The 25,270-nt window shown below is 42.6% G+C and overlaps 1 protein-coding gene across 5 annotated transcripts in view; it reads left to right on the plus strand.

The window, feature by feature from the left end:
- Nucleotides 1-25,270, plus strand: part of ADAMTS6 (ADAM metallopeptidase with thrombospondin type 1 motif 6) — a 662,036-nt gene that overhangs the window by 364,911 nt on the left and 271,855 nt on the right. For all 5 annotated transcript variants that reach the window (XM_033930281.1, XM_033930272.1, XM_033930267.1 and 2 more), the window contains one exon: nt 264-405. In XM_033930281.1, the coding sequence (XP_033786172.1) occupies nt 264-405 (142 nt within the window). The remainder of the gene's footprint in view (nt 1-263; nt 406-25,270) is intronic.

The following is a 25,270-nucleotide window of genomic DNA, read 5'->3' on the forward strand; positions in this document are numbered from 1 at the left end:
GCAGCATGGGTTTGAACCCACAACCTCAGAGTGCTGAGGCTGTAGCTTTAACCACTGCGCCACACTCTCCCCTTATTTTGCCTTTTCTATTCCTAATACAATGGTACAATTCAGAAAAGGTGTATCGTGTTACTGGTTTCCTTTGGTATTTTCTTTTACATATCACAGTGTTGAAGCTTGACTCGATATTAGTGATCATTCCAAATGCTCCTTAGAGAAGTCAACAGAATTTCCTAATTTGTTTTGTCCTTTACATTGAACAGCTCAGGCCGTGGTACATGCTTGGATAATGAACCTCCCAAGCGGGACTTTGTTTATCCTGTTGTGGCACCAGGTCAGGTGTATGATGCCGATGAACAGTGTCGCTTCCAGTATGGAGCTACATCCCGTCAGTGTAAATACGGGGTAAGACGTTGGAATCTTTGTTGCGTATTTTCTCTAGTGAACTGTATATGTTATTGCTGTGGGCATAAATATTTGAGATGAAACAGGAGATTTGTCTATAGAAATCTGTCATGTAACTGTACTGCAAAGGACGAGGTAGAAAGCCTTAATACTGCTGTCTGTAAGACTTTTGTTTCTGCATCACAGTGAAATCTATGAGAAGAAAAATTCAGAATTAGATAGACCATTTTGGTTTGTTTCTGTCATCTTTTATTATGCTCATATGTTATAAAAAATTTGGATCTTCCCTAATGATGTTTGGATTTCTTTGTAGCCATTAGAGCTGAAGCACTGCTGTTCACGTGCTTCAAACTTGTGCTAATTTAGCCACTTTAAGATACGTGCATTATCTTCTGTCCAGTATGTGCACTTAAATTCTCTGGGTTTTGACTAAATAGCTGTTTCTCTGTTGCTTTGCTGAAAGAAAATGGTGCTTCCCAATCTTTTTGTGCTTGTGACCCCACAATTGCAGCCAAATAAGATTGTGTGACCCACTTGGAGGTGCAGAATAGTGATATGGAGAGCCCACCTAGACATAACCCCCAAAGCAGTTGTTATGATCCCATTTGGAGTCCCAACCTACATTTTGGGAAGGTCTGCAGTAGAGGCTACATCCTGCAAAAATTGGGAGGTGTGCAAAAATAATTAACCACAAGTCATAAAATTATGACCGAAGATAAAGGCTAAATGGCCCATCCAGTCAGTCCATCTGTAGCACCCACTATCTTTTCCTCTACCCTAAGAGATCCAATGTGCCTGCCCATGCCTGTCTCCGCCACCTCTACCAGGAGGTCCATGCATCTATTCCATGCATCTACCACCCTTTCTGTAAGAAAGTATTTCCTTGGATTACTCCTGAGCCTATCACTTCCTAACTTTATCCTGTGCACTCTCATTCTGGGCATCTTTTAAAATAAAAGAGACTCGCTTCATGTACATTTATGCTACACAGGTATTTAAACGTCTCTATCATATCTCCCCTTTTACTGCCTTTTCTCCAAAGTATATGTATTGAGATCTTTAAGTCTGTTACCAGCAGACTTAGAGGAGAATTCTATAACTTTCTCCAATATGTAGATGCCACAGTGGGGTGTGCTTAGCACTAGTTATATAATGGCTTCATGGTGGGCCTAAGCTGTGATAGAATACTAGCTCAAAGTTGAAATTTAGCCGGTTTAGTGCGCTGCAGCTCGTAAAGTTTGCGAGACACTGGCTTAGAGGGAACAGTGATTCCTATATCATAACATGGCATACAAGTAGCATGTGAATAAATTCATGTAGATCACTCTGAGCTCTTCTGGGAGAATGGTATAGATAAGGGATCTCAAAGACCCTCCTTGAGGGCCGCAATCCAGTTGGGTTTTCAGGATTTCCCCAATGAATATGCATGAGATCTATGTGCATGCATTGCTTTCAATGCATATTCATTGGGGAAATCCTGAAAACCCGACTGGATTGCGGCCCTCAAGGAGGGACTTTGAGATCCCTGGTATAGATGAATGAATGAATAAATATTTTAATAGAAAAGAATAAAAAGGTAAAACATAAAGGGAGAGGGAATGTATTTAATATTGTCCAATCTTTGTCTAAGTTTGAGTTAAAATAGTCCCGTTCTTATTTGGTAGTTGTATGCATTAAAATCAATAACAGCACTGCAGTTAATGGTAATCGAATGCACAAGGTTATTTATGGGTTTTGTGTGTTGGAGGTTTTGGATTATTCAAAATATTTTTTCCCTCCGAAGGCACAAAAGGAGAAAACGGTCTTTTCTGGGCAGCAGACAATTTTTTTTTTTTTTAAATAAAGCTACTGCTATTTCATTGTTATTGTACTTCACACACATTTTTTCCCTTTGCTGCTGAATTGATTTCAGATGTAGTTTGTTCTTTTGTCGTGCCCCCTTCCCCTGTAGACATAACTGCTGGGCAGTCAGAAGAAAGTTAGATTTGATGAATTTCTGAGCTTCCTCTAGCTTACCCAACTATGTAACCACACAATGTTTGGTTGATATTGCTGCGGCAATATATTGCATAACATTACATTTTTTTAGTGTAAGAATTTTACAGTATTGAAAAGGTTTTTTAGGTAATACGTATTCTTATTCTGCTGCCTTATATTTTTGGGCTTTTCCACAAATAAGCAGCTAGAGATCTTTGCATAGAGCCAAACTAAGGCTATGTAAGGAGAGCTAAGTAATATTTTCAACACAAATATTCACAGAGGTGGACCCACCCATGCCACCCACCACATGCCAAGTGGGGTATGTTGCCAATGTAGGAGGAAAAGTGTGTGCCCTCAAACAGCCAGAGAATGGAGTGGCCCTCAGGCTGAGGTTGTTGAAGTACTCATAGGGGGAATGCCAATTGATTGCTTGATTGACTCTGGATCTGAAGTGTCTACCATTATTGCAAGCTATTTTCATAACAAACTCAAGAGTAAGCTGCCGCTGCAAAGTGTCACCTGGATTAGAGAATGACACGGTGAAAAAATTGGTCCCCGTCACCGCCCCGTCCCCGTCTCACCATCCTCTGCACCGCCCCGTCACCGCCATTCCCTTCACCGCCCCGTCACCGCCACTGCCACCCCATTCACCGCCCCGTCACCGCCACTGCAACCCCATTCACCGCCCCATCACCGTCACCGCTGCATACATAAAAGCCTCAAACGGGTACGATTTTATATACTTTTCTTTATTTACGTATAAAGGAAACATTCTTTAAAACTTTAAAACTTAGTTAAATATTAGTTAATAACTATACAAAAACAAACACGACATGTACTTTTAATGCTTACAATGTTAGCCTACATGGTAAGTAGACGCGGCCGCTGTACCTAATCGCGGCAAAGATCTCCCTGCCGTGATTAGCATAGTGACCGCGGCTACGGCTGCAAGTCTCCCCTCCCCCCAGCGATCACGGCAGGAGGGCACCCAACCCCTCCTGTAGACCCCCCCCAACGGCCCTCCCGACAATCGCAGCAGAAGGGTACCCAACCCCTCCTGCCGGTCCTCCCAATGGCCTCCCATAAGATCGCCGGCAGGAGGGTACCCAACCCCTCCTGCTGGACCCCCCCCCAACGAACCCTCCCACCCCGGAACCCCCTTAGTCTTACTTTCCAAGTTGGACCGGACGGCTCCTCACACGTATGGCCAGCAGGCTTGCCTCCGTCCAAATGAGGCGGGCCCGCCCCTACCCTGCCCAACCCACAGGATCCTAGGGCCTGATTGGTCTAGGCACCTAAAGCCACTCCCGCTATAGGAGGGGCCTTAGGTGCTTGGGCCAATCAGGCCCTAGGATCCTGTGGGTTAGGCAGGGGAGGGGAGGGGCGGGCCCGCCTCATTTGGACGGAGGCAGGCCTGCTGGCCAGACGAGCGAGGAGCTGTCCGGTCCAACTTGGAAAGTAAGACTAAGGGTGGTGTTTAGGGATGGCGGGGTTTGTTGGGGGAGGGTCCGACAGGAGGGGTTGGGCACCCTCCTATTGGCGATATAGGGGGCCGTTGGGGGGGCCGGCAGGAGGGGTTGGGCACCCTCCTACCAGTGATCATAGGGGGGCTGTTGGGGAGCTGACAGGAGGGGTTGGATATCCTCCTGCTGCGATCGTCGGGGGGGCTGTTGGGGTAGGCAGGAGGGGATGGGTACCCTCCTGCCGCGATCGTTGGGGAGGGCTGGTTCTGTCGGCATGAAGGGCTGAGCACCTTCCTGCCGGCGATCGTCGGGGGGGGGGGCGGGTTCTATTGGCAGGAAGGGTTGATCTGACAAATGAGGAGCACGGTGAAACTGGTAAATAGCGGTTCCTAGAAGGGTGTACATTGGCCTGTGGGGACAAATCTTTTCACCGTTTTTGCGGGCGGTGAAAACTTTTGTCCCCGTGTCTGCGGCGATTTGGCTTTGGAGTCTCCATAACCCGCAGCCAAACCGCAGCCACACCGCAGCTCCCTGCGGGGATCGCTCCCCGTGTCATTCTCTAACCTGGATGAAGTTAACAGCAGCAAATGGACTGGAAATTCCAGTAATCGGATATCTAGTGACTGATGTAACCTGGTTTGGCCATGTAATTCCTGACCAGTGCATATTTGTCACCAAAGATGATAACTGGAGCGAGGACGTCCCCGGGTTGCTTGGCACCAACATTCTGAAGGATGTTGAGGATCTTTCACTTGGTGCCTCTCTCTTTAAGAAGACCCACAACACAAAGTGAGTTTGCAAGATCTCCGCTCAGATCCAACAAAACTACCAACACCTGGAACGAGGAGAGCTGACTGGCCCTGTAGGAGAGCAAAAGAGTAACCTTTCCTCCATTGACAGAGGCAGATGGGGGGTGGGGGTGAGGGGAATGGTGTTGAATCTTGGACTATAGGGACAAACGAAGTTCAACAACGGATTCAGGCCTAGAGCAAAAGTATCCGTGCAGGAACAATGGTTCCTCCCATGGAAAAGCAAAAGTTCAAATTGTTGTACCTCTCTGATCACACTATGAGAGAACTACAGAGGGCAGATAAAACACTATCCATAATTGAGTTCTAAAACAGAACACTTTGAGGTTTGGATAGAGGACAGTAAAAAGTTCTGGAAGATGCAAAAAAGACTAAAGCTGAAAAATGGCCTCTTGTACAGAGTAATCAAGAACTCCAGAAATCAAAAGGTGATTTATCAATTTTTCCAAATACTTGAAAGCCGAAATCCTGTTAGGCTACCACAATGGGTTATGGCACAGAGCTGTGGAGGCTGCAACTCAAGTCATTCATAGAAAGAATTATTGGCTACGAATATACGGAGATATTCGAGAGTAGAGAAGAGATCTGTGATTGTTCTAGGATATTTATGCCAGAGGGGAACAGGGCATTACCACCACCTTAGATGCCTGGGTCATACAACACCGTGATAAAATGGCCTTGTCCTGGGAGATAGCCAAACAAGTGGCTGAAAAGAAGAGACAGATCCGTAAGAAGTATTATGACAGAAGAGCGAAAGGAGCCCACTTGAAGAAGAGAGACAGGGTGTTGTGGGTTCAGAGGTACACCAGTCACCACAAGATACAGGACATATGGCAGGACAGCGTATACGTGGCTAATCAGGTGAATGACAACAAAGAAAAATGAGGAGACCCAATGATCCACAGTGAAAACAATCCACCGATGAAAATAAAAACAAAAAACTGTGGATACAGATGTTCTGGAGATAATTTATTGTACACTGACATATAAAAACATGAAAATTAAATGAAAAAAGTACAATGATAAAAAATACAGTGGTAAAAATCCAACTGGACCCTACACGGTCCATGTTTCGGTGAACATGCCTTCCTCAGGGGGGTCCTAAAAGGAAGAGGTAATAATGATAAAGAAAAAGATGAAAAGATAATAAGTGACTGTGATGCCAATCTGGAGCATGCATATTAGCGTCTATACTCGACTGCAGGATAAAACGAGTGAATGAACCTGGTGGTAGCAGTCTCAGAATTATCCCTGAAAATGGGGGACCTGCCAAAGTACTGTACAGGGACCATGTGAAAGTATTGCCTAACATATTATGTGACCCAGAGTTTAACCACAGAATTGTCTGAAATATCAGATGTTGAAGACTGTGGAAGTAATGATGGGAATGATGATGTTCTGTACTCGTTGGAGGGACCTGGTATTTTTTTTGCAAAGGAAAATAGGATTCCCACTCCTGGGGTAGCAGGAATGGGAATGGAGACCGAAACAGAGATGGTAGCAGTTGCAGAAGGGGGCCTGAATTAGGAGAGATAACCGAGGTAGAAGTAGAGTCTAAGACGTGTGAGGAAAAAATTGCCGATGCCCCTGAAGACCTGTTTCTCCCCAGGAAGTCCTCCAGAGCAAATATATGGCACCCTCCAAGGCGCTTCTCAGGCTATTAAATGTACCAGTGAATAGGAACTTGTGAGACCTCAAAGAAAATTTGCAGAAAATATTAATGTCATGTGTATTAGGGTGCAGATCTCTTAGGACTGAAAAAGAGGATATGGAGATATTGTTGTAATGGGTATAAACTAATTTGTGAATGTAATGTGATAGAGTGTAATATGAGGGAGTGGGGTGCTTATAGAGAAATGTTGGGTTTGAGATTTGCATCCCTGGGGTGAAGTGTAAATAGGGTATAGTTACCTTTTAACCCCCGCCGGGGGGCGGGGCGCTCACTGTCATCATCGGGAGCCCCAGAGTTGCAGGCTGTTGGTTCAGGAGAGAGCTGGCAGTGGGGAGGGGAGAGACACAGGCTGTCACCATGTACTAACCAGTTAGCACGTGGTTAGCATGTGAGCCCTTAACGCCCTAAAATAGGTGTAATTAAGGACTCATGCACTAATGGCCATATGCTAATGGGATGTATCTTTAGGACCTTATTTCTGACCAAAGCAAAGCTGTGTCCAAGATGAAACAGGGATGGACCCACGAAAAAAATGCTCTTTCAAATGACATAAAAAGAAAAAAAAAAATTAGAAACAATATATTAGAGCTATTTGTTTAAAAAAAAAAAAAAAAAAGGAAAATTTGCATAAAATAGTGACATCAGGTCTTTATGTCTTCATATCTTTGGTTCCAATTGGCTGAAAAGCCTCCTAATGCAAATCCTGGACATATGTAAAGGGCCATGGCTACTGATCCAGTTATGGCCTGAATCAAAGTATGCAAGTAGGTCAGGAGTAGGGTTACAATATTTTAGTCCGGAACCCCGTACACATGACCCCGGCCTGTTTTGCCTCCAGCCCCACCCTGTTCAGCCTCAGTCCTACCCAGTTCATCTCCAGACCCGCCCCATTCTGCCCCCGACCACGCCCCCTGCCCTCCATTCTGCCCCCTACCCCACAAAGCCTCCTTTCTTCCCTGATGAGCTCTGGCCTCGTCTGGAGGACCTGGAGCATGCGCGGATGTATGTGACGTCATCCACACATGCTTAGAGGCCCTCCAGATGTGGCCGGAGCGTGTCAGGTTTTTCAAACAAATGCTGGATTTTGGAAACTCCATCCGGGAGCTTGGATTGTCCTTTAAAAAGGACATGCCTGGGTTTTTCCGGAACTTCTGGTAACCCTAGTTGGGAGCAATGAAGAGTCAAAGTAGGCCTTACAATTTTTGTTGTAACATTTTTCACAAAGTTTGCTGGCCCATAGAAAGGGAGGCAACTCATGTTAGGTTGTACTAATCCCAAAAATTTCAGTCCCCTGACAGATTTTATTTGGCTGCAGCACCTGGACAAAGTGGCTGTTTTGTGTTTTGTGTTATGCGGAGCATGGCATTTTGAAAGTGGCCTCCATTCAGCTGCCTGTAAGTCTCGAATCAATAAAGATCTAGCCAAAAAATTTTGCATGGTTTTGTTTGAGACCCTGGGAATATCAACATAAAATTTTGTTTAATTTGGAGGAGGTCGAGCATGGATCCCTGGTCCACTTGATATGGAATGACCACAAAATGTCTAAACTTGGATTTAGATATCATATTGAAAATGGCCCTCCACATCTATTGATTCACTTTTACCCTTGTGTTTATTCACACCTTGAAAAAAATGTATCAAATTGGTGAGGCAAGACTTCCCCTTGCGTAATTTATATTGACCTTGTCCCATTAAACCACACTTTATGTATTCAGTAATTTTTCTTTACAATAGTTCTACTATTTTGCACTGACATAAGACTTACCGGATTGTAATTTCCTGGATCACTCTACAACTCTTTTAAAAATTGGCATTCCTTGTCATTGGTAACAGATGAATCCAGAGTCAAATGGGTTATGATTAGGGTTACAGGATTTTCCCAAAGGAAAATCCGGACCCATGGTCTGCTCCCAGGTCTACTCAGTTCCATCTGCATCTCACTCTACCCCTTAACCTGTATGTGTGTCGGGACGGCATGCAGAGATGTGACGCAATGACATTGCACACATGTGACACGATGACATTGTGAGTGTGGGTATGATGTCACTGCATTGCATTCATGCGTTTGTGGATGCTGACCCAACGTCAGAAGCTTTTCTAAACCTGCCAAAGTATAGTCTTATTCTTCACAGCGTAGTATCTCCTATCTGTATGTCTGTACTGCAAATTACTTTCTATCTTGGCCTGGTTCCTTGGCCGTAGGAGCCAGCTCTGTGGATGCTTTAGCACCTCTGATATTGAGCAAATATGTTCAGTTTGTCCAAGTATGGTTAATTATGATGGTTTCAGCACCCTCAATCATTATGAACAGTTGTCTGCTATCAATGTTCCCTCTAATTTTTGCTGGCATGTGTGTGCAAGTTGCTTAACATGTGAGGTATAGCTAATGTGACCATTTATTTTTTCATCAAAACGGGACTTCTATTAATATTCAGTCCCGCTCCCAATCCCGCCCTAGCCCCACCCACAGCCCTGCCCCCCAATTTCTTCTATTCATTTTCATGTACACACAATATCCTATTAATTCATAATGGTAAACATAAAATATAATAATAAAACCACAAAGCACACTGTTTGCAGAGAAAATGTTAATTATCATTTACGAGTTTCAGGGTTTTTTCAAAGATGTCAAGGCAGATTACTTTAAAATATGCAATGTCACCTCAGTAACTATAGAAAAATAGACAAATATAGTGCAAACTATAGACAGCAGATATAAATTCTCAAAACAGACACATTTTGATCACTAAATTGATAATAAAATCATTTTTCCTACCTTTGTTGTCTGGTGACTTCATGAGCCTCTGGTTGCACTTCCTTCTGACTGTGCATCCAATCTTTCTTTCTATCTTTTGCATTCAACATTTCTTTCACAATCCAGCCCCATCCCCTTTGGGTCCAGGTCTCTCTCTCTTTTCCCTCTGTTACCCTCCCCAGATTCAGTGTCAGTTCTCCTTTCTACCTTTGTTCCAGGTCTCCCTCTCTCTCCCCCTCTGTTTGAACCTCCAATAGTCCTGCATCTGCCTCCTGTCTTTCCACTTTCTTCCAAGCCTTTTTCTCTGTAGTCTTTCTAATGTGCTTACAACCCCCCCTTCTCTGCCTCTTTCTCTCCTTCTTTCCTTCCTCCCTACTTCCCTCCCAGCAGATTTTAGCGTATCTCTCTCCTTTTTTTCCCTCAGATCTAGTATCTGTCTCCTTCCTCTTTTCCTCCTCCCAGGTCTGGTATCTGTCTCCTCTCTTTCCCCTCCTGCTCTGGCATCTCTCTCTCTGCTCCCTTCCTCTTGTTCTTCCCTGGTCTTCCTCTGCCTAAATTCTTTTTTACTATTCAGTCCTCAGTTTTCCTCTTTCACTGTGTCTACCTATAGCTTGCCACCTCTTTCTCTCACCCCTTCCAGTAACTAACGCTATCCTCTTCCCTCAATCCTGCATGTGCCCTTTTTTTCTTTCTCTTCCCTACTTCCTTCCAGCGTCCGCTCCCCCTGTCCCTCACACTTCCATTCTGCGGCTGTCCGTTCTCTCCCCAACAATTCCATTCAGTGTCTGTTTCCCTCTCTCTACCCTTTCCATCTACTGTTCACCCTCTATCTCGCCCCTTCCATTCACTGCCCTCTGTGCTCTTTCCATCCAGTGTCCGCCCTCTCTCTCTCTTCCATATGGCATCTTCCCTCTTTCTATGCTCCCGTGTCCCTTCTCTCATTTGTACATGATTGATTTCAGCTCTGTAACCTCTCCGTTTTTCTCTCTCTGTTACCACCCCTCCCTTATGTTCTGGCATCTCTCTCTTCTCCTTTCTTTCTTTCCTTCCCACCCCACAGTCTGGCATTATCCCTTCCCTGATTCCTGGCATCTCTCTCCTTTCCTTATCTTCCATCTCTCCCTCCCCCTCCATGCTCTGACATCTCCTCCTTCCTTTCCCCCTTCCTTTTCCCTTGGTCTGGCATACCTTCCTCCTTCCCTCCATGCCCTGGCATCTCTTCTTCCCTCCAAGCCCTGGCATCTCCTTTCATTCCCTCCAGTTGGGTACAGCAACACTCTCCCCCTCTGCTCCCTTTCCTCCTGTCACCCAAGGCCTGGTGTCCTGAACTTCATCGGGCAGCAGCAGCATTCACAATTCACTGCTGTTGCCGGCTTCATGCCTTCCTCTCTGTCAGGTCCTGTCTTCATGAAAACAGGAAGTAGGCAGGACCCGGCAGAGAGGAAGGCCTAAAGCCGGCAACAGCAGCGAATTGTAAATGCTGCTGCTGCCCGAAGAAGGTAATGGCACCAGGCCTTGGAGCACCGAGGCAGACCGCTTCTCCCCCCTCCCAGCCAAACCCTTGCTGACCCTCCTATCTCTCCCCCCCAAGCAAACCCTTCCGACCCTCCCAGCACGATGACTGAGCAGCAACCCTCCCTCCAGTAGCATCGGCAGCTGCAGCATGCTAAACAGGCTGCTTGGCGGCTTTCTCCTGCCAGTGAAGCGTCACTGATGGCGTCATCAGTGACATGGCAGAGGGACTCACCGGCAGGAGAAAGTCACGAAGCAGCCTGTTTAGCATGCTGTGGCTGCCGACGTTACTGGGGGGAGATTTGCTGCTCGGTCATCTCGCTGGTAGGGTTGGAAGGGTTCGCTTGGGGGGAGAGAGATAGGAGGGTCAGCGGGGCCCGAGTGATGATGTTGCCACTGCCGAATCCAGGCTGTGATTCCCTGTCCCGTTGTCCCCACTCACAGCTTCGGGATGCCCTCTCTGAAAACGGGACATTTTGGCATCCCTAAGCTGTGAGTGAGGACAACGGGACAGGGGATCTGAAAAAGGGACCGTCCTGTTCAAAACGGGACGTATGGTCACCTTAGGTATAGCCTGTTTTCACACACAAAAAAAATCATGCATACAGTTGCTAGTCATATGCGCTTCCTTTCTGACCTGTATGTGCACATTCACACGCATGGCTTAGAGGGAACACAGGCACGTCTGCTGTATTTCATAGTACATAGTAAATGATGGCAGATAAAGACCTCAATGGTCCATTCAGTCTGCCCATAAGTTATACACATTAAAAAATACATGATTAAATTTCATACAAGAATCCTTTGTACGTATGTTTCCTGATATTATGTGGTTATCTGTTGTCTGAATTTTAGCTGTGGGTTAGACTGTCAGATCCAGTTTGCAAGTCCAGTCCTAGCTTCCACATTCCATATTGGTGGTTATAATACTCAGACCGCATCTGGTGGCCCATGGCAGTGTTTTTAAGCATTCGTCTAGCTTTTGTGCCACCTTCCTCAGTTTACACTTTTCTCTGCCTTTACCAGGTTGGATTCAGGGGATCAGCTGACTTCCCAGAAAATCCCAGCTTCTGGGGTTTAACCTTGCTTGCTGTATCTTGTCTCCAGAAGCAGAATGAACTGTCTGTGTCATCAAAGCATTTTTCTTAAACCACAATGTAAATATGCATTCAGACTCTAGAATTCAGTAGCATAAATTCCTTTTTGCCTCTGTTCTGTGTTGCTTGTGTTGGTTTGCAGGTCCAGCTCATGGCTGCTTGGTCGTGTCAAATTCTGTATGGTGGTGCTCTGTGGCTCTTGCTTGGGTTCCCTGCACCCCAGTCTCTCTCCATTGGTCCTTTGAGAGGATCAACTGTGTTTAGGTGCTGATGTCCTCTGGGGGTTGGGGTGGGGGCTGAGGTTGAGCACAACATCCTTTTGTGGGGGTCATGGGCAGTTTCTTTTTCTTTACATATTGTAGTTACTCCCACTACCTTGTTTGTCTATTGTTAAGTCTTTTGTCTACCAAAACATATTGTTTTGTCATATTCTATTTTATATTTTTATTTATACATTGTTTTGAAATCTTTTGATAATGAGATAAAATCAAGCTTTTAATAAGTAAACTTGGAAACTTGGCAATTCCATTTCTGGGAGTGGCTCCATTGTGGGTTGAGGGGAATGTTGATCCCTACCTAGCTGTGGAATGCAATTTCATCTTTGGGACTGAGCATCGCCCCATTTCAGTCTGAATGACACTCTTCTGTCTTTGTCTCTTGGACTTAGCTGTCCTTGTAGGAATGGACCACAACTTTCTCTTTGGTTCTCTCAGGTAGCTCCATTATTGGAGGTAGAGTGAATTTTCATCTGGGGCTTGATCATAGCTTCAACTCTGAAAATTGGGTGCTCCTTCTCTTTTTATCTAAACCTTTTTAAAACCCTGCTAAGTTAACTGCTTTCATCACATTCTCTGCCAACAAATTCCAGTTTTATTACATGTTAAATGAAGAAATATTTTTTCCTGTTTGTTTTAAATCTACTACTTAGTAGCTTCATTACAGGTCCCCTAGTCTTAGTATTTTCAGAAAGAGAAAGCAAGTGACTCTTGTCTACTCGCTTCACTCCACTCAGTATTTTATGTTTAAATTTATTTTTTGAGAGACAAGGCACAGTCAAAAAAACTCAATGCAAAAATCTTCATAAAGCAGTGAAGTGCATCTAGAACAAGAACAAATATAACAAGTCACTAATAACATCCCTCCCCCACCAAACCCTTCCACCCCCTTATTCCTTTCTCATCTTCCTTCCCCCGCCCTCACCTTTCCATTTTCCTTCCCCCTATTAATACCAAACATGAGCACTAAACAAAGATATAAGAAAAGGAAAACAATAGCGTGAGATCAAATCATTGAAAGTTAAGTATTCTGCTGTGTGCTGCTGATGTCAAGGTAAGTCAAAAAGGTTCCTAAATTGCACAAAAGTTCTGCAAGGCAAAGATTTCAAGTCTTGAACAGTGTAACATTGCATTGTAAGCAAAGTAATCATTTGCAAATGTCAAAGGGACAACGCTGGTGCCTCTGGGGATATCCACTGTAGCAGTATATCTTTTTTCCCCATTAACATCCCTGGATGTAGGGCGAGTGCACTGCCCATTTTTGGCCCTAGAACATGGCTCCATCTCTTGATGTAGAGCAAGTGCGCTGATATCTCTAGCCCTCAAGCATGGTTCCATCTCTGGCTTTCGAACATGGCTCCTTTGCTAACTGTGGAGCAAGTTCCCTTGGATGTAGGGTGCATCTTTTGCTGGTGGTGCAGCTCAGTTTCATCACTGCATGTGGAGCATGACTTCACCTGACTATAAAAAATGTCCCCATCTCTGTACATGCAATGTGGCTCTGCTTAACCGTGTTGCAGGTCTCCATCTTTGGATGTAGAGCTCGACTTCTCCTGGATGTGCTGCAGGGTTCCACATCTAGACGTGGTGCTTGGCTCCACCTGCCAGTTTAGCTCGATTCTATTTCTGGCTCTGGAGTGCGGCTGCACCCGGCAGTACAGCTTTATTCCATCTCTGGATGTAGATCATGGCGCCACTTGTCCATTCGGCATTGCTCCAACTCTGAATGTAGAACACAACTCTACCTAGCAGTATAGCATAGCTCTGTTTCTGAATGTAGAGCATGGCTTCACCTGGCTATTCAGTATAGCTCCAGCTCAAGATATAGAGTATGACCTCACCTGGCTGTTCCTTATTGATTCACTTCTGGATGTAGGGAGTGGCTCTTCCTGGCAGTTCAATATAAATCCTTCTCTAGAGGCGAAATGCAGCATGGTTCCCTCTCTGTATGTTGGACATAGCTCCTCCTGCCATTCACTATGGCTCCAACTGCCTGAATGGCATGACTCCATTGTTGGATGTTGACTGTGGCTCCACCGGGCTAGTCAACATGGTTCCATCACTGGATGTAGAATGTGGATCCATTGGGCGGTGGCTCTGCTGCTGCTTGCCGTGCAAGGCTCCCATGCTATATGTCACATGCTGATCCATCACTTGAGGCTGTGAGCGGCTCCATCACAGAGCACATCTTAGTCGTTGGCTGTCAAGGGCAGCCCTGTTTCGGGCTTCTGTGCACAGCTCTATTTCCAGTATTGAGCCCTTGTTAGGCTGTTGGGCATAGCTCCATCTCTCAGGTTCACATTCTTTACTAGCTGCTGAGTGAGAAGCCTTCCTTTGCTGTCGAGTGTGTATCCTTGGCACTGCTCCATTCCTAGGGAAACGTGCATGTCTTCTTTTATCTCTTTGTCTAGGGACATTGGGTAGTTTAAATGTTACAATTTAGTGTAGTCAGGCAGTTCTCTAATATTATAGAAAACAGATTACAGAAGAAGGAAAATTTCCATTATATCGTTTATTTGGATGATGATTTATTTGTACTTGGTTATGTCTATCCTTGAAATCATTGTTTGTTTCAGAAGAATACTGTATATCATGTTGAAGCTTGTAGCTGAGTGGTTAGCTGGCAAATGCAGTGGCTGGGAGGCTTTCCCAGTTTACCCTGCATACTGTAATGACAACTTTGTTTATATTTTTAAATTGGTTTTGGAGCATTCTAGAGTGTTATCATTACTTCTTCTGGCATTTCATTTATTATGATTTTACAGCAGTGGGATAAATCCAAGTGAACATGACACGTGGCTGACACAGTCATGCCAGACACATTTTTCGAAGCAGAAAATAATTAGCTGTTGGAGGGTGCTAGACAGTAATTTTAAAGATTTCTATTATGATTTCTATTAGAGGATGACGGTAGAAAATGTGAGTGAAAACTGCTAATAATGACTCTCATGAAAAACAAGTAGTGACCAGAAATGGTTGTAGTTCTGCTGAAAAAGATGAACTGTCCTTTTTAGTTAAGTAATTCCAACTGTCTCTATAAATTGACCAGCAATCATTATGCATTAAAAAGATGCTGTGTAGGTATTAATGCAAAACTGTCAGTCCATAAGTGTTATGCAATGGGAAATCAGCCTCTTAATGTGACACCCAAGATTGCTGTACTGCATTAAAATAACTAGATTAAATTTTCTTTCCAGACTTGCAAAACTTACATTTCCAAAGCCCAACAGCTGTTTTATGTCACCTACAGTAAATTTCCTTAATCAATGACCACAGATGCAATTAATGTTTTTTTAACATATATGTGTAATATTTATGTTTATATTTTTCCAATGTTAAGATATCATGTACACAAAATGTACTAATCTCGTTATAAGCTCCTTGGTAAAGTCCACTGCTTTGTGTTATATACCCTTCTCTGTCTAATTAATGGCTTCTTTTTTTTTTGTAAATCTTTATTAATTTTCAAGCTAAAACAGTGCATTACAAACAAACAAAAGAAAGAACAATAATTACTACATACATTGCACTATTAACTATTTATGTAACACATATGTCATTCAATTCATCCCATCCTTTCTTCATTTATTAATAATATAACATAACATAGGACATAATATATAATAATAGAATTAAGTTACCCAAGTGTATCCATCAAGATACCGAAGTGTATCCATCCAACCCCCTACCCTGGATGTGTAAAGGTAAATAAGAAAAATAAAAATAAAGATAAATAACATTATTATAAATTCATAAATTTAGTCAATGGGCTCCATACTTTATTAAACGAACTACTAAATCCTCCACATTCCGCATTTATTCTTTCATATCTGTATGTTGTATACACATTCATCCACCAATAAGTGTAACTTAGTCTGTCATAGTTTTTCCAGTTACATGTGATCATTTGGATAGCTATACCTGTCATGATCATAAAAAGACAATTTTTATATTTGTCCAAAGCGGGTTTAACATGTAATATCGTTCCACATATTATGGCCTCATATGTTAATGGAATATCCACTTCAAGAACAAGATTTATTTGCCCCCCAAATTGACTTCCAAAGTACAAATATCAAAGGACAAAAATATAACAGATGATCCAAAGTCCCTACATTAATATGACAGTGCCAGTTTTAGAATTATCTATTTTATTTAAACGAACTGGGGTCCAGAAAATCCTATGCAATATAAATAACCATGTTTGTCTCATAGATGCTGACGCTGTTCATTTCAACCAAATGTCTCTAAGATTATTTTTTGGCTTTTTATTTAAAAATCCAGAAATCAATTTGTACCACTGGCCAGCCTGATGTCCTATTAGATTTGTTTGGTAGCAAAGGATCTGCAAACTAAAGTAAGTTTTTAAATTTTTCCATTCAGGGAACCCACTCTGAATAGCCTGCTTCAACTGCAACCACCTATATTGTTGAGATTTTAAGATACCAAATGATTGTTGCAGTTATGAAAAATCATGCAGTTTTTCATTAGACATAACGTCATCTAATGTCCTAATATTTGCTTGCATCCAATTCTTCCAAGCAATCCCAGCACCGCCTATTTGAGCCTTGGAGTTTAACCATAAGGACCTTTTTTAAAATTAGCTACATTAACTGCTCTTACCACTTCCTCTGGCAACATGTTCCAGAGCTTAACTATTCCCTGAGTGAAAAAATATTTCCTCCTACTGGTTTTAAAAATATTACTCTTTAACTTCATCGAGTCGCCCTAATCTTTGTAAATCTTGATGCAGAAGAATATCGATCTACCATCTCTTTTCCAAGCTGAAGGTCCTAACCTTTTTAGTCTTTCCTCATACGAGAGGAGTTTCATCCCCTTTATCATCTTGGTTGCTCTTCTTTGAACCTTTTCTAGTGCCGCTATATCTTTTTTGAGATAAGGAGACCAGAACTGAATGCAATACTCACACCATTGAGCAATACACTGGCATTATAGCATTCCTAGTCTTATGTACCATCCCTTTTTTAATAATTCCTAGCATCATGTTTCCTTTTTTTGGCTGCCACTACACATTGGGCAGAAGGTTTCAGCATACTGTCTACGATGACTTCCAGATGTTTTTCTCTGGCGCTGACCCCCAAGGTGGACCCTAGCATCCGGTAACTATGATTTGGATTATTCTTCCCAATGTGCATCACTTTGCATTTGTCCACATAAAATTTCATCTTCCAATTTCCTAAGGTCTTCCTGCAGTTTTTCATAGTCCGCATGCGATTTAACAACTTTGAATAGTTTAGTGTCATCTACAAATTTAATCACCTCACTCATTGTTCCAATTTCTGAGGGCTGGTTTTAGACATGTTGGGGCCCAGGAAGAAATTAAGGAGGGGGCCCCTCACCAATTTTCCATACCCACCATTACTAGCATATATGTATAAAACAATTTTAAACGTTCTTCACCAAGAACACACAGACTTCACCAAATACAGAACAATGGATCACAAATTAAAAATAGAAATATGAATACCAAAGCTGAACTGGAAACCCCCAAACAAACTCATAAGTACTTCATTTTGTACTAAACACAATTGGTGGCATAACCATGAGAGGGGGCTTGGCCTCCCACTTTAAGCTTAGGCCCCCCTCAAAATGAACATCTCTCTTGCTGTAGCTGGTAGGAATCCCCAATCCTCACCAGCTGATGACCAGCTCCTCAGGTCCAGAGACCAGAACTTTCCAAGTTCTGCAGCTTGCAATAGTATTTCAGAGCTGCTGCTGTTGCCTCCCCACCACCTTGGCTTTCATGCATGCATGAAATCAGTTGCAGCTTGAGGATACGACCATTAACTGCAAAGCTTATAGATTTCTGGTTGCTAGTCTGGAAGTGGAAATCTTTAGTTGGCAGGGTTGGGGATCCCCACCAGCTGAAGTATTTATATTTTGCATTCAGGTGGGGAGAAAATTTGATGCCCATCCACCCATTTTGGGCTCTAGCCCCCCTCCCACCCAAGAAAATTTAGTTGTGTGGCTATGCCACTGAATAGAATACAAGTATATTTGTGATGCACATGTCCCAAAGCCAACATATTCCAGTCAATAAGTTCAAAATAAAACACTTTTTTCTACCTTGTCTGGATATTCTGTTTTTCCATCATCTTGGTCCCAGTTTATGTTTCTGTTTTTGTCTATCTTCTATTAATTCTCTTTCCAGTGTCTACTGTGTATTTTTTTCTCCTCTTCCTTCTTGCTCCATTCCCTCACTATGCCTATCTCCAACATATTGATTTTGCCCTTTCAGCTTTCCTCCCTTTATTCTTTACTGCCTCTGCCCACTCAAATCTCACCTTCTTTTTACATTTTCAGCTACTTATGAATTTTCCACTTCCTCTCATTCTGTAACGCTTCCATTTCCCATCCTCCGATTTCCCTCAATCTACTCCCCATTACCACATTTCTACCATTGTACTTAGTGTTCTCATTCATCTTATCCACTTTTTGACCTCTTCCTTGTGGCTCACCACTTCCAGAATCACCATCCCTCTCTCGACAGGCTATATCTCTCTGTCCCTTTCTCTCCTTTCCTTACCATCTTCTTAACCCACCTCTCTTCCCTCCTATGGATCCATCTTTCATCCTGTCTCCCCATGATCCATCTCTCCCTCTGTTTTCTGTTCTTCTCTCCCTCCTTGAAAGAGGAAGGGAGAGAGGAATAAAAAGATGCTGCATCTGGTTTCCCTTTCACCCCCAGACATAACATTTCTCCCTCCCTCTCTCCTTACCCTCCTTCCATCCCCAAGTCCAATTCTCTCATAAGAACATAAGAATTGCCGCTTCTGGGTCAGACCAGTGGTCAATCGTGTCCAGCAGTCCGCTCCCATGGCAGCCCCTAGGCCAAAGACCAGTGCCCTAACTGAGACCAGCCCTACCTGTGTACCTTTCTCTTCCCAACTGCCCTCCCATGTCATATCTCTTCCTTTCCAACTGTTCTATCCTCCTATTCTATACATCTCCCTCCCTCTATACCACCCCCAGGTCCACCATCTCTGCCTTTCTCCTTCCGTCTTCCCTTCAAGTATCTCATTCCCCTTTCCTTCATAGCACCCCACTTCCAACTACTCTCCTTTTCTATCCATTGCCTACCATCTCTAACTCTAGTTCCCCCATGTTTCTGGATAATGAACATTTTGATTTCCAAGAATTCTATTCAATCTTTTTTTTCACTTAATATATATCTTACAAATAAGTGCCTTTTAATGCAAAGGTCACACATCTTAGGGCCATCTACAAAGTCAGATTATTACAAAGCCTAAGTACATAAAAAAAAAGCTTATACTGGAAACAAAGCTCAATTACTGCTGCTCTTGAGTTGTGCATACACCAATTTCCTTCATGCTATACTAATCTTTTCTTTTTCATTCTGTACAATATTTTAGCCCTTCATATACTATAAGTCCTTCCCCTTCACTCCCCACCTTGCACGTCTTTGAAACCCTATTCTACTGGAAAAAAACACAGAAAACAGCCTGGGGGCTTCCTGGCCTGGAATGTCCTCCCCCTTCACCTTTGCTCGCATTTTTGTTACAGGGGAATGCCGACTGCGGCAGCAACTCTAAAATGCAGCTTGCAGCCTTCCTCCCCATGTTCCTTGTGCTGCGCGGTCTGTCCAGGCTGAAAAAGGAAGTTGCGTCATTGGGGGCAGAACGGAGCATGGGGAGGGAGGCTGCAGGCACCACATTCCCCTGTAACAAAAATGTGAGTGGTGGTGAAGGCGACGTTGGACCGGCATGCTTAGAAGGAATGAGGATATGCCAGCTCACGGGAGCCCCCCATAGCCTTGGGGCCCAGGGTAATTGCCCTGTTTGCACCCCCCTAACACCAGTCCAAGTACAGAGTCCTGTGACACACCACTATTTACCCTCCTCCTTTGAGAAAAAATACGTCATTTAACCCTACCCTCTGTTTTGTGTGTATGTAAATGCCAGCTCAAAAGATTCATCGACAAAACCTTCGCCTTCCAGGCGGCCAAGCTGAACCCTTGGCTAGCCCAAATGATGCTAGAGGCCCCGACCTACCTAGACTTCAGAAAACTTCTCAAAACACACCTCTTCCGCGAACAAGACCCTTAATCCTCACCCCCCGCATACACTCCAACCCCCCCACCCCCACCTCCCTCTCCCCCCCCCCTCCTCTGATTTCCCACACCCTCCATTTTATCTTCTCACCCAACTACGATAAACCTGTGCTAAAACTACTTTGCTTCCTTCCACGCTACCTGCAATTCCGACAAAATTTTTGTAAATCCGGGTCCAGACCGGATCCTAATGTAATGGATGTAAACCGCCTAGAACTCTTTGGGTATGGCGGGATATAAGAACATAATAATAATAATAATAATAATAATAATATTCTAAACATGAGTGTCTACTTTATAGAATTGCCTTTAATATGAGTATGAATAGCAGAAACATTTAGGGCTTGACTTTAATACCTCTTCATTGGATGAATCTCTAAATCATTGGTCTACCAATACTCTTTTATTATTAGATTCTCTAGCTCCTTTACAAACCAAAATTATCTCATCAAAGAAATCTACAAATCCCTGGTTCAATTCAGAACTTTCTCTTATTAAAAAACAATTAAGATCACTTGAACGTAAATGGAGGAAAAATAGATCACCAGTTAATACTGAATCATTTAAAGAACACTCTAAATTCTATAAATTAAAAATTAATGATGCCAAAACTAAGTATTATTCGAATAAAATTTTGAAAGCTAATAATTCCTCAGTACTCTATCGAATTTTGAATTCAATTACTTATTCAAGCAAACGGAAAAATCATGAAGAACAATCCACCCTTACTGCCCAAGATCTTTCTACGTATTTTATTAACAAAATTACTAACATTAGGGCAACTTTTAACGCACATCAATCACTCTTATCCACTCATGAACAAACAGATCCCAGCCCATTTTCGTCGAAATGCTCCCATTTCAAAATTCCAAATTTAACTGAGATCGAAACACTCTTTAATTCTATTAATATTAAAGGCTCCTCAGCTGACTCAATACCACCGTTTATTCTCAAGCGTTATTTCAGGATATTTGGTCCAGCAATTCTTACACTTATCAGCGAAAGCTTAAAACAAAGCTATATGCCAAAACTCTGGAAAAACTCAACTATTCGCCCCATCATTAAAGATCAAAAAACTAGTATTAATGACATGTCAAACTATAGACCAATAGCTAACATTTCTTTTCTATCAAAATTAACTGAGAAGATAGTTTTTAATCAGTTATCAGATTTCATCGAAAAAACCAATATTTTACACTCAAATCAGACAGGCTTTAGGCAACACCACTCAACAGAATATTCATTACTAGGTATGACCACATCCATACATTATTTCTTAGATCACCACCAGTCAGTTCTATTAATTTCACTAGACCTTTCAGCCGCTTTCGACACTATTGAACACGAGCTTCTATTAAACAGGCTTCAATCTATTGGTGTTTCGGACCAGGTTTTTTCCTGGTTTCAATCTTACTTTTCCGATCGTACATCTTCCGTGTTATTCAATAATGAAATTTCTAATAATGTCTCTCTAACATACGGTGTTCCGCAAGGTTCAATATTATCTCCACTACTATTCAATATTTTTCTTGCACCACTTCTTACCCTATGTCAGTCCATCGGTTTTAACGTCTTTGCTTATGCCGATGACATCCAATTATTACATCCCATCGATACTAATAACCCTTTGGATATTTCAACAATAACCACGAAACTAGAAAAAATATCAGATTGGTTAAATTTCAATCGGCTTGCGTTGAACATAAATAAATCAAATATAATGCTCTTTCCCTGGAAAGATAATTTAAGTATTAATTCCTCAATCACTATCAAGGGCATCCCGTTACAAGAAGTCAAAAAAATAAAAATCTTAGGGATTATATTTGATAATAAACTCACTTTTCACGATCATATCAGCAGTGTCGTCAAGTTATCTTTTTTTAGGCTCAGACAAATTCGTTCTATTTCCCAATTTCTTTGTGAAAAATCTCTTAAAATTCTTATCCATTCTTTCGTTTTATCCAGAATAGATTATTGTAATTCTCTGTATAATGGTATTGCTCAAAAGGAACTTAAACGCCTTCAGATTATTCAAAACACTTCTATAAAATTGATTACAAAAGCAAGGAAATTTGACCATGTGACACCTCTTCTTAGGGAAGCACATTGGTTACCAGTCATCCACCGAGTATCTTATAAAATATGCCTGCTTACATACAAAACTCTTCTTTTCAAAACCCCAGCATTCATTCACAAATATTTGATTCCATATACTACTAATCGAACATTAAGATCCACAGAACAACATCTGCTATCGGTCCCCTCTCTTAAATTCATAAATACTCGACGACAAGTTATCTTTTCTGTTTCAGCACCCCAAATCTGGAATTCTCTCCCTATCTATCTAAGGGAAGAAACAAACATAGAAAAGTTCAAAGGTAACCTGAAGAGTTTTCTCTTTAAAGATGCCTTTTCTATTTAATCCTCTCTACACAAATTAACAACAATTCTTTTACCTCTAATCTTTTACTGAAATACTCAGTTTTTTCCCTTCCTCATGTATTTTCCTTACTTGTTTTTTTTCTATCTTTAACATATATTGTAACTTTTACCCCCCCTTTTCCTTATGTATCATGTTTTGTCTCGTTTTGTATTTTTTCTGTCAATAATGTGTTCAGTCTTATTTAGTATATGATTCCCCTTTTTTATTGTAATTTTAATAACATGTACATCGCTTAGAATGTAGATTAAGCGATTAATCAAACTTTTAATAAACTTGAAACTTGATAGGATGCTAATCTCAGTGGACGCCTAAGAGGTGGCTGCCAATCACATATCAATCATACATCAGCATCCTAATGAGTATTGTGTCTATATTGCTGAACAGACATCTTAAATGTAGGCCAGCATTTTGCAGGCCTACATTTAAGGTGTATGTCTCACACCTACAGCGATGCATAGGGATGCATAAACACGCCCAAGGCCACTTCAGGGTGAAACCACGCCCATGCCCTGCCTTGATGTGCTACAGATGCTTACAATGTAGGAGTCCATCCTTGCTCAATTTTTTTCTAAAAGCATTCATCACAATTGGCTGCCAGATGACACTAGGACACCTACTGCTGGCTGCAATCAGAACGCATGTTTTGAGAATCATGTCCTAATAGACTTCCTTTTTCATTGGTTTAATATTGACTGAAATTTGGTACAGTTCTAGCAGTGGTGTACCAAGGGCGGAGCGGGTGAATGTGACCTCCCCAGGTGCCAGCCCAAGGGGGTTACACAGCCGGAACCTCCCGCGCTGCCCTAAATGGCACCTCAGCGTGGTTGCCATACTTACTCCGGAGCAGAGTCGGCAGCCGCGTTGAAGTGCAGGAAGGTCCCGCGATGCCTGCTTCTACCGCCTCTGCTCCGGAAGAGGTAAGTGACATTGGAGGGGGTGGACCGGCAGCTGCAGTCATCGCGGGACCTTGCCACAACTCCCTGTGTTTACCGGCCCACCCCCTCCGACTTCACTTACCTCTTCCAGAGTAGAGGTGGCAGAAGCAGTCATTGCAGAACCTTGCTGATTTGGATGGAGAGAGAAAGCATTGCAAGATGGTGGAAGGAGAAAAAGGAGGTCAGGGTGGTATGGAAGGGTGGTGAAGGGAGAGAAAGGGGGTCAGGGTGGTATGGAAGCATGGTGAAGGGTGATAAAGCATGTCAGGGTGGTGGAGGGAGAGAAAGGGCATCAGGGTGGTATGGAAGGGTGGTGAAGGGTGAGAAAGGGGGTCAGGGTGGTATGTAAGGGTAGTGAAGGGTGAGAAAAGGGGATCAGGGTGGTATGGAAAGGTGGTGAAGGGTGAAAAAGGGGTCAGGGTGGTATGGAAGGGTGGTGGAAGGAGAGAAAGGGGCAAATGCTGATGGAATTGGTGTGCAGGGAAAGGGGGAAGACATAAGGGGGAAGGATACTGGATGGAATTGGGTTGGAGGGAAAGAAAGGGGGCAGATACTGATGGAAGTGGGTGGAAGGGAGAGGAGAGAGTGAAATGCTAGACCATGGGGGTGTGGAAGAGGGAAGGAGAGGAGAGAGATGCCAGACCATTAGAGGAGGGAAGGGAAGAAGATGGATCCAGACCAATGGGGGTGAAGGGAGAGATGGAAAGGGGGGGGGCATAAAGTTTCTGGAAGGGGAATAGAAGGAGAGAAGATGCCATATAGAAGGGTCAGAGAGAGGGTAGACAGTGGATGAAAGGAAGAGAGTGACAAGAAGATGAGGAAAGCAGAAAGGTAGAACAAAATTCTATTTATTTATTTATTTGCTTTAGGGGAGATGCATCGCTGTTTCTGCGGTGTTGCATTGTATGCAGAGTCCAGCTTCTTGGTGCTTCAGTTTAACCTTTGTCTATATATTTCTGTTTTCTCTCCCCTTTTACAAAACTGTAGAGCGTTTTTTAGTGTCTGAGCTGTTACCACCGTGGATAAAAATCACACTACAGTTTTGCAAAAGAATCATTTTCTGTGTTCTTTTCCAATGTTTTAACTAAAAAGGTGAGTTCTTTGGAATGTTGACAAGGGAAGACACTTTGAAAATTGCATATAGTTTTGCAGACATGCTTAAGATAAAACAGTAAAATCCTTCTGCAGTGGTGGTTTTTTTAAAACTGTAAAAATAACCCTATGCATGAAAAATAAGAAATTGATTTTTTAAAGTTTCATTATAATCAGTAAGGTCCCAGTGGATGTCATAGAAACAACTCTGTACATCTGGCAGTTTATTTTGCTGTAATTAATCATTTTTCCCTATCCTAGCTGGTTATTTATAGTAACAAGGTGAAGGGTATGTTTAAGCTTCAATGTTTGCTTAATTCTAGCTAGAAGTGCACAGTGGAAACATTTTCTTTGCTAATTACTATTTCTGCTTGTTACCATATATAAACAATTTGAAACTAATAAGAACCTCCTTTCTTGTTAACAGGATAGGCATGTATCTTAGACCTGAGAGTTAATTGCATGCTTGCTTAACCTCTTGCTTTGCCTGCTGAAATCAGCAGAAGCTGGATGCAGGCATCAAACCTATTTATCCCACATAACAGGCAGAACAAAGCTTATGTACAAAAACATACTAGTAACTCCTCAGAGCATTCAAATGAAGAAGAAAAAAAAAAAAAGAAAAGTAGTGTTCGGTACATAAATATTTATAGCATATTAACTTTTCCATCACATCTGATTTAAAACATTTATGACTTTGGGCAAAAAAATCCTATTAACCCTTAGGCTGCCCTCTTCCA

This window comes from Geotrypetes seraphini, chromosome 1 (assembly GCF_902459505.1).
Source record: "Geotrypetes seraphini chromosome 1, aGeoSer1.1, whole genome shotgun sequence".
Lineage (NCBI taxonomy): Eukaryota > Metazoa > Chordata > Amphibia > Gymnophiona > Dermophiidae > Geotrypetes > Geotrypetes seraphini.